We start from the raw sequence: 19,236 nt of genomic DNA, 5'->3' as shown, positions 1-19,236 counted from the left end.
TACTAGATGTTACTCGCAACTGCCCCGAGCGGGACTCGAACCGGTGATCGGTCCGTCATGGGATTTGGACGCTCTAACAAGGAGGCTAAAGGCCATGACCTCCAGCGTCTGTTGCCAGACCACCTCTTGTAGTTGGGGAGTGAGGTTTACTTTACTTACCGGTCCTACTCACACCCAACCCAGCAGGAATTAAAACGGCGATCGGTCCGGCATGGAAATGAGGTGTACTTACTGCACATCTCTCTGCCAATCACATAAATGTTGGCCCAAATGCAAATTTAAAATATCCCTTAAATCAAATTTTATTAATACATAATGGAGAATATATGAAGAGTTTGGTTCCAAAACGCAATAAACGCCATTTAAAAAAAATAGCTACCACCAAAATCAGTATTGTATCATACCGAGCCCCTAAGGTGACATTGGAGTAAAAAAAATCAAAAGTTTAATTTCATGTGCTAACGTGAAACTTTTATGTGCTAACGTGAAACTTTTATGTGCTCACGTGAAACTTTCATGTGCTCACACAAAAACCTCAATGTTTCCGCTATATACATTCTACCGTGGCGGCCCGCCACGCCTAAAACATCCACGCCACGCCTTCGGTTGTGGATAGAAGGGATACAGCAAACGAAATCTTGCCGGATGAGCACTGTTTTGTCCTAATCCTTCGCCCAAACCCAACTCTAAACACAAACTTTCACACGATTGTAGGATGTATTTGTATCTCATTTAGCCAGAGCCGCTGTTTTCATCCAAATAATCCTACCTCCAAATCTAATCATTAACTTTTCTGCATTTGCTGTATCCCTTCTAGACAAAACCCGCGGCAGCTCGCAAAATAAATAGCCCTGTCAGACTGGCTGTCTTTAAAAATACATAAATTCCTTTCTGGATTCGCGTTGTAAACTCGTTTATAAATAAATCGCCTAAAATATCATAATTTCCCCCACGGGTTTAGTTTAATGCACAAATAGATTTAAATCAACAGATGATGATTAGGCTACGTCTCTGTTTTGAGAAATAATAATAAAATAAATAAGCCTACACGAAATATGTTACACTTAAATAATTATCAGATTGACAAAACGAATAAAAAAGTATTTGAGTTTCTGTTCTTTTTTGTGACGCGCTCTAAAACCAAAGCAGCAGAAAGCACGTCATGTTTTTAATTATTTTAAATAAGCACAATGTTTTCTCCTTATTGTTAGTTTACACAAATAAAAATACAGTTTACAGTTTCGAATGTTGTTTTACTTTTATCTGTATGACAGTAAATTTAGGCTAATTTAAGGTGCAAGGTCATCACGCGTATGATGTTCACCGGCGCATTTACACCGACGCAGCGCAGGGCTGCGAGAAATGACATAATTAAACTTTTCGATTTAACATATTACGAGTTTTTTGGACATTCATTTGTAATCACTGTACTCATATTATCAACTTATCAGGCCATTAGTTATCCAGAATATAGGCTATAAACGCAGCGCACTGCTGACCACTCAGCTGTCAATCTTCTGTGCTTTAGATCGACACTCACAAAGTTTCACATTAAATGATAAGATATTTGTCTAAAAACAAAAGGCTAAATACTGAATACTACTTATATGGGACTGCAAGACATTAATAGTCGAATCTGTTTGGAAGGAAACTTGCATTATTCCTGTGGGAAGAGAAGTACGTTGGTAATAAAAACTTGAGGCAGAAGGTGAGACTGTTTCATCTGTTTTAGATAGGAGGGTCGGGGTAAAACGCATAATATTTGAGGTAACGAGTGTAATAATATTAACGTGTCATTTGCGTTGTAGATGCAGGTCGGGACTCAATAGAGTTAATTGTGGGTCTAACATCCAACACCAAAATGTTAGACCGTTAAAGGTTTATATTTAACTGCGCAATTTGCGGTGTGACCGGGTCGGGGTCTTTATGTCAAACGGGTCGGTTGTGGAATAAAATTGCTGCTGATGTCGGATAACTGTTCGGATGTTCTGTCAATCACAGCGGTGCATATTATCAAACAGGATTGTGCGTGACTTTGCTACAGCTCTGTAACGCTAAACACAAGCACGAACTTGCACACTAAATTAAAACTACAATGAAAGATCCGTACGAAGCTGTAAAACGTATTTTTTAAGAAAATACAATTTTAGATCAAACATAGAAAAGCAATATGCTATAAATATAAGGAAATATAAATGACAGCATGAAAATTATAAAAAAAAAACATGTTAGTTTACTGTAGCCTATTTTCTACATTAAAAAATAAAGTAAATTTATAATCATCATGGGCGCTCCCTGCCGCCACAGCTGGAAAAAAATGCTAGAGGAAACACTGAACCTTCATGTGCAGAATTTTTTTTAAGTGAAACTATCGCGTGCGCATGTGAAAGGGAAAGTTTCACGTGAGCATGCAATAGTTTCACGTGCGCACGTGAAACTAAACTTTATTTAATAGTTTTTCTCATCTATTTTGTACTTCATGATCAACAAACAAACAAAAACAAAATAATAATTTTGATGGCATTGATAAACTGTAGAAATGTAAGCCACTCGGGCGAAGGAAAAATGCCGGCTGTTGCTTGTTCTCACACAACAGCATCAAGCTTCTTTCATGATAAAACTTTGACCCCTGAGGATCTTATGAAAATCTTTCCATTATTTTACTCAAAGTCAACGAAAATCGAGCAGGACCAAAACATTTTATAGCTGATCACTGTCGAAAAATGTTAAGCGACGATGTCCCAAGGATGACATCAGCAATGACAGTGATCTTAATATGACAAAGTAAGTATTTTGATGAATGCCATTAATGTTTTTTTATCAGTGGATACCATTACTTAACTAAATGAATATAACATGGCAAAGATAAATGCACATTTATATATTAATTCAATAGATTTATAGCATTTTGGAGAAAAAAACTTGGATTTATTGTATTTTGCAGATTTTTTTTATAATAAATGTTTGAAAATCGAATTATGGATTTAAATTTTTTATGTTATTATAACCTAAAGATGCTATGTGAAAGTTTGTAAGAGAAAATAGTGGTTTTCATCTTGTCACTTTCTCATGACAAATAGGTTTGAGAACAACTCAAAACTCTTCAACATTAAAGTTACCCAATAAGGCAATGCCATTCCCTGATCACCAAGTTCACCAAGTTCAAACACAGAAGCACTAATGCAGTAGCTCTGGGTGGGACTGTACATTCCCCACTGTCATGAACATGATAACTATACTCACATAACTTCCCTAAATAATGGTTTTAAGTTTTAGTATAATGCTTTTAAGAAACATTTGGAAATGGTTGAGTGGTTGCATGGTTTAACAATATAATAAAGGTGCAGCAGACGTATGTGAGCTTGCCATTTTGCAAAGATTGACACTTTTGTATGCAATATGCATAGTCATATGCATTATACAGTATTTGGGTGAACTGCAGGTGTGTTGTCTAAATTCAAAACTACTCACCTTCAGATTCAGAGGCTGTGACTTCACAGCGAGGGATGTTGGTGCAGAATGCAACAGGTACATTGGGGTCAGTAGTGAAGCACCATGGAAACTGACGACCATCAGGATTTCTACAGTAGTTCTCCCTGAGATCCCTGTAGTACATAAACGCATAAATTACATATTATGACCTTGACTATGACATTAGTTAACAGTCTAGAGAAGAAAACATTCATGTCACAAATACAATCACAATAACAATCTGATGCTTGTACAAATGATTTAATTGTGTAACCACATTTTATGATAGGATTAGGGTTTGAACAATACGTTTTGTATTTACGCATTTTGCTGATGTTTTATCCAAAGCGACTTACTGTGCATTTAATTTACACACAGTATGTGTTCCCTGGAGAGTCTGAATATCCATGAACAGACAGTTTTACATGTGGTTGCTATTTTAAAAGTTATGTTCTTACTTGCAGCTGTAGTTTTCAGGAGTGTATGAGTGTCGATGGGGAAACTGGGCATCCCATCTTTGGCAGGTTACTCCGTCGGGAGTGATACCCACTGTCCCCCGATAACCCTCCCCACGTCCAAAGAAGCAGGTTGTCGTGTTGTCAATGTTGCTGCTGTTGTCTTGGTCTGAGTAAACGGTGACATAAACATAAGACATAAACATGGAGACAGAGGGAGTGAGAAAATACAGGATAATATCACTCCTTAGGCATGATGAACGTGAATCATGGCTTCCCTATAACTTTAAGACAGCATGGCCTCAGGGAGAAATAACAACAGCTTTGTCCACAATGAATGTTTTCAAACTGAGTCAATGCATCAGTAAGTCTATGAAAAATGCTGAAACAGTAGTCTTGAGAGCTATTTTAGGCTTAAACAATGCAGATATATTATTGTTTTTGCCTATGCATCTCATAGCAATAAATTATGTTCATTAGAGACAGTTTTTGTTTTACCTCCCATTGGCGTAGCTAACAGCATGGGCCAGAATCCTGCTAATGATGCCTAAAGTCGAACTTGTCCAACATGCTGTGAGCATTTCAAGAGATATAAAAAATGTTTATACAGTGGATCCCACTGTATGCGCTGCTATTATATTTGAGTAATGCTAGCTTAGCGTTGTTTAGCACCGTTCAAGCACTTTAATCAGGCAGTGGTGTGTATCGCCATCCAGACATACGTAAAGATCAAGCAGCTGGGAAACAAAGAGGCATTTTGTGCCTTAAAGCCTAGCTGTGTTTCCTTGAGAGCTGTGATAATTTTTAAGAGTATGTCTAGCTTTATAAAGGATCAAATTGTCTTGTTAAGGAGGATGTAGACGCTAAGTAGACGTTGCTATGATAGTTTCCACAGGTGGGAGGTTAGGGACATACATGGCTAAGATGCTTATTGAGACAAATGCGAGGTGTTTGAAAAGATACTCTGCTTTGGCAAACGGGAAAATTGCGCTGAAAAGTTTCTCCCAGGACGGTAATCCACACTGTCTTGGGGAATCAGTCACGGATTTGCGCTTAAGGCTACGATGCGACTATGCCAAATAGCTCTGAAAAACAAAGCTCTGCGACGTCCTTCAGACGCCTGTGTTTCTGCCTCACTTTCCGCTTGAACCAACACGCCATCGCCTCGCTAATAAAAATAAACGGAGGCAGGTGGGGGGTGTCATTACAATAATAGGTTTTCGGGCGCTTGCGCGCACAGCTTGCTTGAGAACGCTAAGGGGAAGAAACGCACACGTGTGTTTTGTCTTTGGCGTAGAAGGTTTACATAGCACTTGAAACTTAAGCACATTTCTCTCATGCAGATAAGGGCATGCATTACTACACTGATGAGGAAAAATAAACACAGAGGCACATTACTAAAACGATGGTGCAAGAGCCGTGGAGAGACAGATAGAGAGAATTTTATAGGTGGACCCTCCTTCTCTTTGCCGGTTACAAACAACATTCCTGTGAGGGTCCCAAAACGAGAGGGGAGCCAAGGCTTCAGGAAGAGGAAGTTGTAAATTTGGCAAACTCTGCCTCTTTTGATTCTTGTTCGCTTCTTTTTGTCCTTCTCCCGCTCTCTTCATCTTACACATAAGACACAAACGCGCACACACTCACCACACTGTTTGATGTTACAGTACTCCCATGGTGTTTTGGGGTCAGTGGTGAAACACCAGGGTCTCTGGCGCCCGTCTGGGTTCCTACAGTAGTTGTCCTTCAAACCTTTATCCGGGTACCTGTCAGAGAAAGAGCAACATGAACAGTTGCATGACACATATTAGATATCCCAGTACACAGTCAGTATAACATTTTGATAACCTGATCAAAATTCAAAACAGGCTACTGGTACATTTCTTAATCCAGACAAAAGCTCATTTCCCTCCACGTACAATCTTTCAGACCTTAAACATGAAGGGACGACAAGCTTTTGTCTTGTAGTTCAGGCTAGGCTAAGGGCAAGTTCACAGAAAAGTCATTTGATTTCCCAATTTATATCAAACAGAGACATGACACAGTTCTCATGAGGTCAAGTGGAAACACAGTATTGAGTTTTCAAATATTTTAAATGTTGCTCACAAATGCCATTCCGGATTAGGTAAATGCACACAATCTGACATGTAAAAAATGTGTCTTTGTGTGTTTAGAGACTCTTAAGGGAGAGTATTTAAACAAACTGACATTTATTTCAACATTAACAATATTGTTGTTTCCCAGAACTGTAAAGATGTAACTGGGGCACTGGGAGGGTCATGTTAAATAAAAACACTATTTATTGGTCGGAAAATGCTTACTTGTACATCAGGTCAACTATTTTTTGGCTATGGTACACAAACCATGTAATTTGGTAAAATGCATAAAGACTGGACTTAAATAAGGTCCAAACAGACTACAGTGACTTATATTTTCCGAAACAAAATGCTTTCATAGCATTGTATACCATCACGTTATGATTTTAGACAGAATAGCGGAGATGTTTTCCACAGTTACATTTACAACCCCAATTTTCCTCTGCTCAACAAATCCCGGCAGATCTTTCTACAGGTGTGTTTCTCCTTTCTGTGAAAACCATAACATGCCCACAAACGTTTAACATGCTAAATTGAAAAAGCCTCCCACGCTAATTGATACAGTCTGACCACCTCAGATCTCCTGAAGTCTAGCTGATTGATGTCGTCCCTTAGGATTTGCCCCTTTCCGGTGGGCTCCTACCTTTTGGGGTGGAAAAGGTGTTTGTGCGGTTCCTCAAGGTCCCAGCGTTGGCATTCCCGTCCGCTCTCCGTGTGGTCCATGGGTCCACGATAGCTTTCTCCATTACATGTTGTACATTCCACTATGGATAAGTAACATGCCAAGAATGTTAACCAGGAAAACCAGACCAAAAAGATTCCAGCTGAGCTGCATTAGGATGTTTGTGGAGCATGACTCAAATGGCTTGAACCCTGGGTTTCATGTTAAGAATGCAACTCTGTCAGAATACTGTTAGTATATTTGCATGTTACTTATGCGTAGGCTAAACACAGAAGATTAATGACTTCTGGGAGTGTAATCATATTAATCTTAAAGATGAGCAATTATGAGACATATGTGACCCTAATATGTCGTAAAAATAAATCATCTGACACCTCAATTTATCGGGCAGGCGTACCACCCATTTAACCCCAAAGGTACATTGCAGCTTCCAACAGTTTTTATATAATGAAAGGTTAAAGCGATGTGTAATTATTATTACAGAACTTAGTAAGAGCTTAGTCACTGCAGGGCCGAACCAAACGTTACAGCAGATGGGGGTCACCACAGCCAGAGTGATGTCTCTAAAGCCCGTTATTACTTGTACAAACGGCAGTATTAGGAGCAGATTGCTGTACCAGAAACAGATGTTAATGCCGGACACTTTCACCAAATCATTGTGTGTGTTTATGATTATAGAAAATTGCACATTTCTTTATATATGTGACAAATCGCTTTATTGTTTCATTATCTTTGTAAGTCGCTTTGGATAAAAGCAATATTTCACCCCACAACTTTCGAAACAGACAAGAGACTCTTTTATGTTGATCGGATTGTTATCTCTACCGAAAGCCCCTCTTTATTTAAGTGTCTCTCTCGGCCGATTTGAAAATCCCCAGGCAATCAAAACACTTTCACTTTTCTGCAAAAGATTAAGTTTAAATCCAATTTAAGCAAATGCAATTCACATGAGAAAGAAGTTCTTAATATGCTAAATAACTTTATAGTGCTATATAGTGCAACAATAACTATAGTGTTAGTTGTTCTCGCTCATGCTCAACCGTTCCCGTGTTAAAACGCAAATACATAGGGAAGATGAAAAAAATCACACACCTCTTTGTCAACTCAGTTTCTCCTAAGAGCAATGATATTAAAAAGCACCTATTTTCTGTTACATTTACATTTTTTTTGGTGTGTAAGTGTGCGTTAGTACATTTAAACAATCTGCAAAGTTACAAATCCCAAAGTCTCAGAGACACGAGTTATTAGCTGAGTTTCCATCATCCCAATTTTATGTGCATTTTGATGTATCGCAACGAGTGATGAAATAGCCAAATTACATATAAAAAAGTCTTAAAAGGGATAGTTCGGGCAAAAATGATATTAAACCCATGATTTACTCACCCCCAAGCTGTCCGAGTTGCATATGTCCATCGTTTTTCAGACAAACACATTTTTGGATATTTTAGATAATGTTTTCAGATGTTTTCAGATCTTTCAGTTGATTAAATGTAATGTTACGGGGTCCACGACCTTCAAGTCCAAAAAAAGTGCATCCATCCTTCACAAAATAATTCCAAACGGCTCCAGGATGATAAACAAAGGTCTTCTGAGGGTAATCCGTGCGGTGTTGTTGTAGAAATATCCATATTTAAAACTTTATAAACGTAAATAAATACCTTCCGGTAGCGCCGCCATCTTAGTCGCGTCCACATTCAGGATGAGAGCTTACGCAGCCTACGGAGGCTACTCTGCTGCTGCTCTGTGCCTCCGCCCTCCGAATATGTCATACGTCACTAAGAAAAGTGCGTACACTACGCTAATACTCTCTCCTGAATACAGAGGAGTCTAAGATGGCGGCGCTACCGGAAGGTATTTATTTTCGTTAATAAAGTTTTAAATATGGATATTTCTACAACAACACCGCATGGATTACCCTCAGAAGACCTTTGTTTATCATCCTGGAGCTGTTCGGATTTATTTTGTGAAGGATGGATGCACGTTTTTTGGACTTGAAGGTCGTGGACCCCGTTACATTACATTTAATCAACTGAAAGATCTAAAACATTTTCTAAAATATCCGAAAAAGTGTTTGTCTGAAAAACGATGGACATATGCAACTCGGACAGCTTGGGGGTGAGTAAATCATGGGTTTAATATCATTTTTGGCCGAACTATCCATTAAATTCGCAAAAAAACGAAAGTTTTTACGCTCGCTTGAGTTGGTTTTAGAGTAAATGCGAATAATGGTAGATGGAAATGAATTTGCAGAATAAATTCTGATGTAGCAAATGTGACTGATCATCTAGCTGTATCAGCTGACTTTGTCTTTACCATATATGGGACTCGAAATCGTCTTAATGTCCTTGCTGCTAGTGCCTGCATCAAAAATGTGTGCATTTCTTATTTTGTGCATAGCATGCAGTTTGGCAAATACAAGCAGACACCATGTTGGAGACCACTGAGACGGTATGTGGAAAATAATGTGTTTTTGAACCATAAACCACGTAAACACATTACACAAAATACACCAAATAACTTTAAGCAACATCAAAGAGGCTTTTTACAGTATATGGAGAAATGAAGACTTGGTAAAGTGTGCTTTATAGATTTTTCTCTTGAATATTAAGCCATAGGAACATCATATAAAGTATGTCCCCTCTAAAGTTTCAGACATCAAGCTGACTCAAACATCTTCATCCAATATACTAAAGTCCGCAATCAAGACTACAATATGGATGTGTTTTCCATAACATTCTATCCAAGAATCAATTATAAACTTTGCGATTATTTGAACAACTGTCTTACTGTGTGTTTTTATTCTTATTTTTAGTCTTAAGCCATTTGTATTATAAGTTAGTTTAAAAGGAACGTTTCACATCGAGTTGGTTCTTGAAAAATACATAACTGAGAACTTCATTAAGTCTTTTGAGGTAAGAAAGAGCAACATTTAAAAAAAAAGCATTTATAATATAGTCAATTGCATATAGGAATATAGGCGCAGACTCACCCTCCGAGCATTGTGGGATGCTGCAGTCCTGGTGGCGTATTCTGGGGTCTGTTGTAAAGCACCAGGGCCCTGTTGTAGTATTGTCTGGGTTACGACATAAGTTCTCACTCAGATCTCTGTGCTTGTGCCTCTTGGGTAAGAAACTAATGGAAAGAAGTAGAGAAACATCAAAAAGACTGAACTCAGATGCTTGAGAGATCCATGACAAACATACCATTTGAAAGACCTGCATGTTAAAATTGAGACATTATTTATGTTTACCATTGGTTAGACAACCAAGGAGTAAATTTGAGCTTTGCAAAATATAGTTTATTTGACTCATACGTATACACAGACGTTCGGTGAATGCGCATTGATACAAAATGCAATGCATCTCCTGAGCAACATCCTACATTCTCCTGTACGCGCAGGCATAACCTACATTACGCGTAAAAAGTATGCACGATTACAAAAATTTGACGGACTGAACTATGCTTTAAGTGTTCAGTAACAGGTGCTCCAGCAGGAAAAGTTGGTATGTCTCAATTCGGCAGAATAAAACTTTTTCTTGGCTGTCATTGGGACTTCAAATCACTGTTTATTTCTTTAGAGGTAAAACTTTTTTCCAGTGCACCTTTACACTCTAGAACAAGAAGTCAGGATACTTTTCTCCAAAAATCTTTTATCCATGGTTATAAGATTTGTAATTCATTAATAAATTGATGCCTGTAGCCAAGCAGTAATTATCTTTTGTGTATGCCTCTGGCATTCATAACATAAATTAACCAATTTCACAATGAATGATGAACAAAGATAAACTAGCAATCTTTTACAAATTATGTGAGCTACAGGCCTGCGTGATATTTTGGGACGTTTAGGTCCACTGGTTTTCAGCTGATAAAACGTGTCTGCGATCTTTCAGAGTCAAGCATATCAAAAGCTGTCTTTGAAACAGTAGCGCTGTCCATTAGAGAGATATAATGAGTAAAAGAAGAGAGAAAAATTGGACAAGAGAAGTTGAAAGCATAAGTTTCAAAGACTATGAAAGGTAACATTTAAATTTAGTGTAAAAGCTTTTTATACAGCAAAAATCTACATTCACTTTATAGTAACGGCAGTAAACTGAAATAACAACTATGCAGTTTTAAGCATCCCTTATGAAGTCCGTAATGAACCCTTATCAAAAACTCATTATGCGTTAAAAATCTTATGTTTGCTCTGCTTTCACTCAAACTCCCACTTGTTTACTAACCCTTAAATCCTCTAAACATGACATCTGCTCCAGCGCTCCATACGAGTTCTGAATTTTTTTTTTTAAATTTGTGTCAACAAATCTATTGACAAAACTTGATTTAAAATGTTTATGTAAAGGGATTGTACAGAAATATCTATTTTTGGTAAAATGAGTACAGAAGTAAGTCTTTGCTCTTGGAGTTCCTGTCATTGACCTAATTGTCTCCACAGTGCTCCAGTCCAGAAGCGTGAACTCTCGAATGAGTCAATCAAGTTGAATAAACCTGTGCATTCATTAGCATTAGAGATTAATGGAAATTTTTACAACTCATGTAGCCTGTTTTGCCTTTAGCAATCCAATAGTAAAATATGTGCATAAATGAAAAAACTAAAACATACCAAAGAGACCTCAAAACACTCCAGAGAATTTTGAGAGCAACCAGAAAAATACAAATAGTAGGTAATTGAGTTTAATTACCCGTAGAGAAAAACCAAATGAAGAATGAGAGATGAAGAGAGTGAGTAAAGCACTTACTTGTGTTCATGGGGCGTTTTTGAATTCCAGAGTTGACACTGGACTCCATACTTCGTCACCGATCGCTTCCCTTTGTAGTTCAATCCATTGCCAATAATACACTCTTTCATAAAGTCTACAGGATGACAAGTGTTCAACAATAGGTTATAAGAATATTGTCTTTTTCATACTTAAAAAAAATATTTCTTTAAAGGGACACTCCACTTTTTATTCAAATAGGCTCTCATTTTCCAGCTCCCCTTTTGAAATCCATTTAGCTGATCTCCGGGTCTGGCGGTACTACATTTAGCATAGCTTAGCATAATCCAATGAATTTGATTAGACCATTAGAATTGCGCTCAAAAATGACCAAAGACTTTTTATATTTTTCCTATTTTAAACTTGACTCTTCTGTAGTTACACTGTGTACTAGTCTAAGAACAGAAATTTAAACTTGAGATTTTCTAGGCTGATATGGCTAGAAACTATACTCTCATTCTGGCGTACTAATCAAAGACTTTGCTGCCGTAACATGGCTGCAGCAGGCACAATGATATTACGCAGTGCCCGAAAATAGTCCCCAGCTATTGAAAGTTACCAAGGGGACTATTTTCGGGCATTTAAGTATAAAATTGGAAAAATATCAAAACTCTTTGGTAATTTTTGAGTGTGATGCTAATGGTCTAATCAGATTCAATGGATTATGCTAAGATATGCTAAAAATGGTACCGCTAGACGCGGAGATCAGCTGAATAGATTCTAAGAGATAAAAATCAAGTGTCTAACTAGCAATGTCTAATGAGCATATTTTTATATAAAAAAGTGGAGTGTCCCTTTAAAGCTGCTTTGCTACAACGCACATTGTAGAAAAAATATAAATAAACTATTTTATAGACATAAACGCATGAACACAAAAACGATCATAAAGATGGACATACAGTAGATTTAAATAGACGAAAGCAGTGCACAAAAAGTCCCAAAAGAAAAATCTGACTTTTCTACAGAGTCACTGGCAAAAATCATTTTGCTCTGTCATGTCACATTGGTGACAGAATGAAGGAATGTGTCTATGGACAAAGTGTGTGCTTACATGAGTGTGCCATCATCACATGGACACTGATCTCACATTTGTTCACACTGAAATTCAATGAATGATGCTTGGCTTAGGTATGAGAACAGCTCTTTATATTATGAAATCCCACAGTAATGGATCATGCCAGCATAAGCTCCACTTTTACATGTGTTGAAACTGAGATGTAAAAAGATTCAAACACTAACAGTGTACAGATAAAGAAATGTTGCCAATACATATATAGTTATACATATATAGTTTATAAGACTAAAGCACCAGAATAGTGGACAGTGCAGAGACACCAGACTAACATTAGTATACTGTTTGACAAAAAAGCTGTTTCTAATTAGGGTTCCTAAAATGTATGGAGCTAAATCTAAACAGAATGATATTTAAGTTATAAAATGAACCTCAGAACAGCAGACATTACATAAGGCATCTTTTACCTTTTTTCTCATAGAGGTCAAAGTTGAAGTCATTCTCTATCCGGACGCCAACAGTGAGGCTGTCGTACGACAGCAAATGACACTTTGTACTTTTCTGATCAAAGATGAATGCTCTGCGAAGACATATGGCAGACATATTAATATTATGCATATGAAGACAAAGAGATGGCTATCAGGATGACAAAACTGACTGTGACATCAACAGCCGAACTTAGGCTGCATAGAATAAAGGTTCTTTTATTGCATCGCTGTGACAAACCATTTTTGCCACTTTCATCCTGCTGTCTAATATTTTTTCTGTTAAAGTCACATGATACTTCCACAAAAACAAGCAGTAGTGCTAAATGCCAACTGTCATGCGACATTATGCAATATGTATGAGGGGCGCATTTTATTATTATGCAGAAGTAGCGAGGGGTCATCGACTTAAAACATCAAAATAGGAAACAGTTGGACTGCTGATCTGCGATTTCCACTGACAAAATATATTCTGCTTCCAGGACTGTATTCTACCACACAATTAGCCAATCCGGTACTATTTCAAATCAAAATATGTATGTAAAGGTGTAAACTAGAAATGTGCATCTTTTATTTAGACCTTCAGTATGTTCGTGACTGTGTGTGAGGTGGGGCGTCTCTGTGCGTTGAACTTTGTAAACCTCAGTACCTGCAGGTGAATTGGAGCTTCCTGTTGCGAGTGCAACGACGTGCACATTTTCCCACGCTCATCTTGCGGCCTTTGGACATGTAGGACAAATCGGGTGGCGTCACCAGACGCACGCCATCGGTCTTCTGGTAGTCTTGCAGGGCATGCCTCTTAGTTTCTGCCACACAAAACACACATGAATGAGGGAACTAACCATAAAATCCAAACATCTGGCTTGAAACAGGTGGCTCTTGATTTTACCGCTATTAATAAAAGCCTCATTATAGGTCTCTTAGGAGAGACTATGAAAAACCATATTGCATAAAAAAGGAAAGTGAGATGATGAAATTGCATTGTTTTCACTAGCAAATGTACTTTTTCTAGTAAATTGCAAATAAAGCCAGTGGAGAGAAAAATAAGGTTAATTAAAATGAATCCTGTTTGTGTAAGTAGACGGGCATCAATCACTGTCTAGGATCGTAACACAGGCAGATGACTTTATAAGCCAATGGGAATCAGCTCTTATCCTGCTGTACAGCACCAAATATTCGGTCTATCTATCCTCCAATGGTCAGCTGCAGCGGTAAGAGTTGTCTGTCTAGCACATGGTTGGAGAGCACAGATTTCATGACAACAGAGATCATGTTGTAAGACCAGACACAAGCGTGCTTTCTAATGTGAAACAAGTACTCAGACAGTCATGCTCTTTGAAGACTAAAGCTTCAGTCAAGATGTATAAACATCTATTGACGAAAACACTGTACAGGACAGATTAAGCAACAGGATACAGTAAGCAGTTTCAGAACTTTCCATTTACTTTACAATCCTTGCATGCAGCTGACACTGCATTTTAGTAACATCCAATTGCTAAAATAGCAATTGCATTAAAGCATGACTTTTGTCATTAACCTAAATTTCCTGGTTAATTTTGTATGTAAAGCCCCCACTGTCACACAGGTTATTCTCTTATGACTCAGCAAAGGTATTACTATCCCATTATACAGACTGTTCTCAAATTAAAAATATAAACCTAAATCTGATCTAAACCCAACAAGCATTCAAACCAAATCACTAAAGTACTGCTGATTAAATATGACAATATTATTTCTAAGACATTGTGCAATAAATCTGTTTTTGTTTCTCTGTGAATTTTTATTAGCCATACAGAAGCCACAGACCTCTGTCACTTCATCTAACTCTCACTTAAACTCCATGCACATCGTCCATGACTCATTTATCCAGATGTTTTACGAAAAAACGGCCCACTCAACCTGAATGTCAACATCTGTGAACTTTTACTTTGTAAAACACAATGTAATGTCTGGAAACTGTGACGTTTAATTGCAACATAATGTTATTGTGATACATAAGTTATAAACACGAACTGCAGAATGCCGGGAAACATGGTTGACCAATAAAGCAGTTCAAAGCTTAATACCATTTAAAGATGTTAATACTAGAAAAAAAACTCAAAAATTGCCGAAAGTATCATGCAGTACACCGTTCATGTAAAAATCCATGCTAAAATCCATGCTGTAAGCTCGCGCACAGAAAGCGCGCTCCTGCTGCAGATCTCCAGAACACAGTTACAATAATTAAGCATGGTTCCATGGTTTTTAAGACATGAGATTTAAGTTGAAACTACTAAACCTTAAAAAAAGTAATATTGAAGTCACTCTCTCAAAAAGTATTTAAAACTGTCAATACAGCATATCATAATATTTTATTATACGTCACCTTTGAAAATTGTGTTTAATTGTAGCAGTAACAATAACTAAACAACAATAAATGTTACACAGTTTTATTTTATATTTGCTATACAACATCATACTGCTAAGTGTTATATCACAATGGTGTTCTTTAAGTGGACACCGATGGTCCCCCCAAAAACTTACCTGAGTAAACCAAAACGGCCACACAGAGCAAAATTTTGTAAATCCACATGTCGCTTTGGAGAGGTTAATGTATACTCCAATGAATGATGACAGAAGTCTTGCTGCTTTTCCTCTTTATAAATAAGAAAGTGATCACTCTGCAGCTGAGGAAACGCGGACAGTGAGCGAGCGCGCGCAGTACTAACTGACTGACTGAAGATCAGCGCGAGCTCAGAGACTACCTCACGCGCCCCCTCCCCTTCCTTTCAACCCTTTTAAAGAGTCCGGCCGCTGTCCATTCCTCCACATATTGTCATCATCGTCGCATATTATTGCATCCTGATCGACACGGAGGGTGTTGAACCCATCCGGGAAGTTAAGTAAAAAATGCTTTATTTTGGTTGACCGGTGATGAAGAGACGTCACTGCTGTCTATCTACCCGGACGCTGTTCGGAAATAAAGTTGTGAATTGATAAACTCTGGGTCGCTCACTTACATTTCAATATATACTAATTACTTCTAAAGAAATTGCTGTATATCGTTTACACGTTTTATCAGTTCCAAAAAAATTACTATGTAACCACAGTCATGCTAAAACACCCGTTATCACAAATTGATTTATGATGGTTTTGCCCTACTGAAAAATCCAGCTAAGACCAGCATAAGCTGGTAGCTGGGTTTTACTTGTTTAAGGTGGCAGAAGCTGGTTTAAGCTGGTCCTCCCAGCCTGGCAAAGATGGTCAAGCCGGGGGGTCAGCTGGTCTTCCAGCTAGACCAGCTTAAAAAGCGATCAACCCTGCTGAAAAAACCAGCATACCAGCAAGACCAGCATATGTTGTGTTTTGGTGCTGGTTTGCTAGTGAACACCAGCTAAACCAGCACCAAACCAGCACCAGCATTAGCACCAGCTAAACCAGCAACAAACCCGCATTAGCACCAGCTAAACCAGCATTAGCACCAGCATCCCATGCTGGTCATACCTGCATAATATGCTGTGTTTTGGTGCTGGCATGCTGTGACCACCAGCATAGACCAGCATAATTCCCATGCTGGTCCATGCTGGTTTGATGCTGGTTTTTCAGCAGGGAAAACACAGCTAGACCAGCTTAATAAGTGACCAAAACACAGCTAGACCAGCTTGCTACACCAGCAATACCAGCTAAAACCATTCTGGGAGACCCAGAACCAGTTTACCAGCTTATGCTTGTCTTTGCTGGATTTTTCAGCAGGGTAGTGTTCTCTGCTGAAACCAACACTGTCAAAAGAGTCCAACACATGGTACACTATTTGGTAAAATCATGTTTTTTGGACATAGCCCTGCTGAAAAAAACAGCATCAAACCAGAGTGGACTAGCATGGTCACCAGTCACACAATTATGCTGGTCTTGCTGGTATGAGCAGCATGGGATGCTTGTGCTAATGCTGGTTTGGTGCTGGTTTAGCTGGTGCTAATGCTGGTTTGGCTGGTGCTAATGCTGGTGCTGATGCTGGTTTGATGCTGGTTTATCTGGTGTTCACTAGCAAACCAGCACCAAAACACAACATATGCTGGTATTGCTGCTATGCTGTTTTTTTTCAGCAGGGAGCCTTACTGACAAAACCAGCTGAAACCAGGATAAGCTGGTGGGTTGGTTTTTGCTTGTCTCCCAGCTTGGTTTTAGCTGGTATACCTGTGTTTTGGTCACTTCTGGTCAAGCTGGACTTGCTGAAAGACCAGCTAACCCACCAGACTTGCCAGGCTGGGAGGACCAGCTTAAAGCAACACCAAAGAGTTTTTGCTCTTTGCTCCCCCTACAGGTTAGAAGCGTAATTGTCCATTACCCACTGTCATAAATACTGAGGCATAGCTGGCTCTGATTGGATTGTAGGTCTGCCGTAAAGCAAGTTTTTGTAGTATTCAATAGGGCTGTGTATCGCCAACAATTCCCTGATACGATACGTATCCCGATACGATGCGCATCACGATACAAGACTATTTTGAATTACATTTTTGTTCAGAATTTAGTAACATTATTATTATTATTTTTATTATTATTTGTTTATTGTACATTGAATAAGCAGTGTTGTAACAGTTGTGCTTTTGCCATTCATTTATTAGCTATTAGAAATATTTTAAATCCCAGAGTTAGTACTTAACTTATGTTTTTTTTTAAGCAGTTTTACAAAGATGGTGCCTTACTCTTGTCTCTCAGCTACATCTATGAATATATCTATAAACATGCAGTCAGACTCAATACTATTTTATAGAAATCAGATTATTAATGTGGCAGTTATAGTTTGAAGTAGCTCTGTATCTCTTCTCTAGACGTACACTTTTCACATGCAAATCTTTGTCGTGTTTCTTCTCAAATGCGTTAGTACTGTTTTATAAGAGCATGGCTAATAAAGCCCTTTGCAGTAGTATAGGCTAAGATATCTGCGCTTTCATACTGAACTCATTGACTTTAATGCGCGCGCGAGAGAGAGAGCGCGAGTAAGCGGCTCACTATGCAGACACGTGCGCCAGCGAGACAGACACGCAAAGTGAAAGTATACCCCGCCACCTTTAACTCTACGTACTCCGCGGGACACATGCGTCCTTTCCATATGGATCACGGATCAACAGCAATTTGTCACGTTACTTTCAAAAGTACATCCGAATCGATACGGAAGGCGTCCATGACGATGTATCGTCGTATCGATATTTTGAACACAGCACTAGTATTCACTCGGACTACAGGACCGCTACCCGACGGTTGGAAACTTATTTAGTGCGGTTTTGGCCGATAGAGGGCTGCTAAGCGAATGTGAAAGTGCTGTTCACCCTGTTTAGAGTGGATGAACGACTGAAACTGTTTTGGAAGCGTTATTTTAAGGTAAAAAAAACTCTTTGGTGTTGCTTTAAACCAGCTACTGCCATATTAACCTAGCTACCAGTTTATGCAGGTCTTAGCTGGATTTTTCAGTAGTAAGACCATGAAAAAGTACCCTGGGGCATAAATATGGCAATCATTCAGTACATTGTATACCCTATATCAAATTACCATAATATTAAGCCATTTACATTTACGTATGCATTTGGCAGATACTTATCCAAACCGACTTTGTGCATTACACATGCTATACATTTTATCAGTGTGTGGTCCCTGGGGTTCAAACCTATAACATATGCACTACCTACACAATGCACTACCAAGGAGCACTGTCACAACATCACTGTGTAAGCATGTTTTTTGAAGGTTAACAATATTCATAGGCATTATCATTTACCTTTTTATTCATCATCATAATTCTGAGTAGTTACTGTATAGCCTCTGGGACAAAACCATACATCATGTATCAATCAATTTACAGACCCACACTGATAGACATAACATATAGGACAACCGCATCACAAATACACATTTAAATGGGCTTTCCATCATTATTATTGACTGACCTGATCTTCAGCTCATTTACTCACTGTATCCATCCAACAGTATTGATGCCACAAGACAACATAACCCATTAAACTGTGCAGAAAGATGGGGGGTGAGTGCTGGGTAAAAAAGATGAGTTGTTTACCTTGTTGTTTCTGCGTAAAGAGCTCTTCTATTCTCTTCTCTAATGGAAATACACTTCATTGGTTTATTTGTGCCACGATCATACGCAGCAGGTACTAGCGGTTGCTTGTCTATGGACGCATGCAAGCTTTTTGCTCATGTGTCAATTTTTCACTCAGTTCGGCATGTTTATTTATGTCCGGTTATTTATCCACAGTGTGTTTGTATTAGTTTAGCTGATAGCAGTAGTGTTTATGTGA

The 19,236-nt window shown here is 38.4% G+C and overlaps 1 protein-coding gene across 1 annotated transcript in view; it reads right to left on the bottom strand.

Moving 5' to 3' along the window:
* hgfb (hepatocyte growth factor b) overlaps positions 1-15,683 on the bottom strand; it is a 34,233-nt gene extending 18,550 nt beyond the window's left edge. The window contains exons 1-9 of the mRNA XM_065283533.2: positions 15,476-15,683; positions 13,602-13,758; positions 12,935-13,047; positions 11,438-11,552; positions 9,691-9,833; positions 6,663-6,783; positions 5,571-5,689; positions 3,930-4,095; positions 3,472-3,605 (exon numbers count right to left, since the gene is read on the bottom strand). Of these exons, the coding sequence (XP_065139605.1) occupies positions 3,472-3,605; positions 3,930-4,095; positions 5,571-5,689; positions 6,663-6,783; positions 9,691-9,833; positions 11,438-11,552; positions 12,935-13,047; positions 13,602-13,758; positions 15,476-15,524 (1,117 nt within the window). The 5' untranslated portion in view covers positions 15,525-15,683. The remainder of the gene's footprint in view (positions 1-3,471; positions 3,606-3,929; positions 4,096-5,570; positions 5,690-6,662; positions 6,784-9,690; positions 9,834-11,437; positions 11,553-12,934; positions 13,048-13,601; positions 13,759-15,475) is intronic.
* Positions 15,684-19,236: the final 3,553 nt, after the last annotated feature.

Source organism: Paramisgurnus dabryanus, chromosome 9 (assembly GCF_030506205.2).
Source record: "Paramisgurnus dabryanus chromosome 9, PD_genome_1.1, whole genome shotgun sequence".
In the NCBI taxonomy this organism is placed as follows: domain Eukaryota; kingdom Metazoa; phylum Chordata; class Actinopteri; order Cypriniformes; family Cobitidae; genus Paramisgurnus; species Paramisgurnus dabryanus.
Note: the sequence above shows the minus strand (reverse complement) of the source record. Positions and strands in the feature narration are given on the sequence as shown.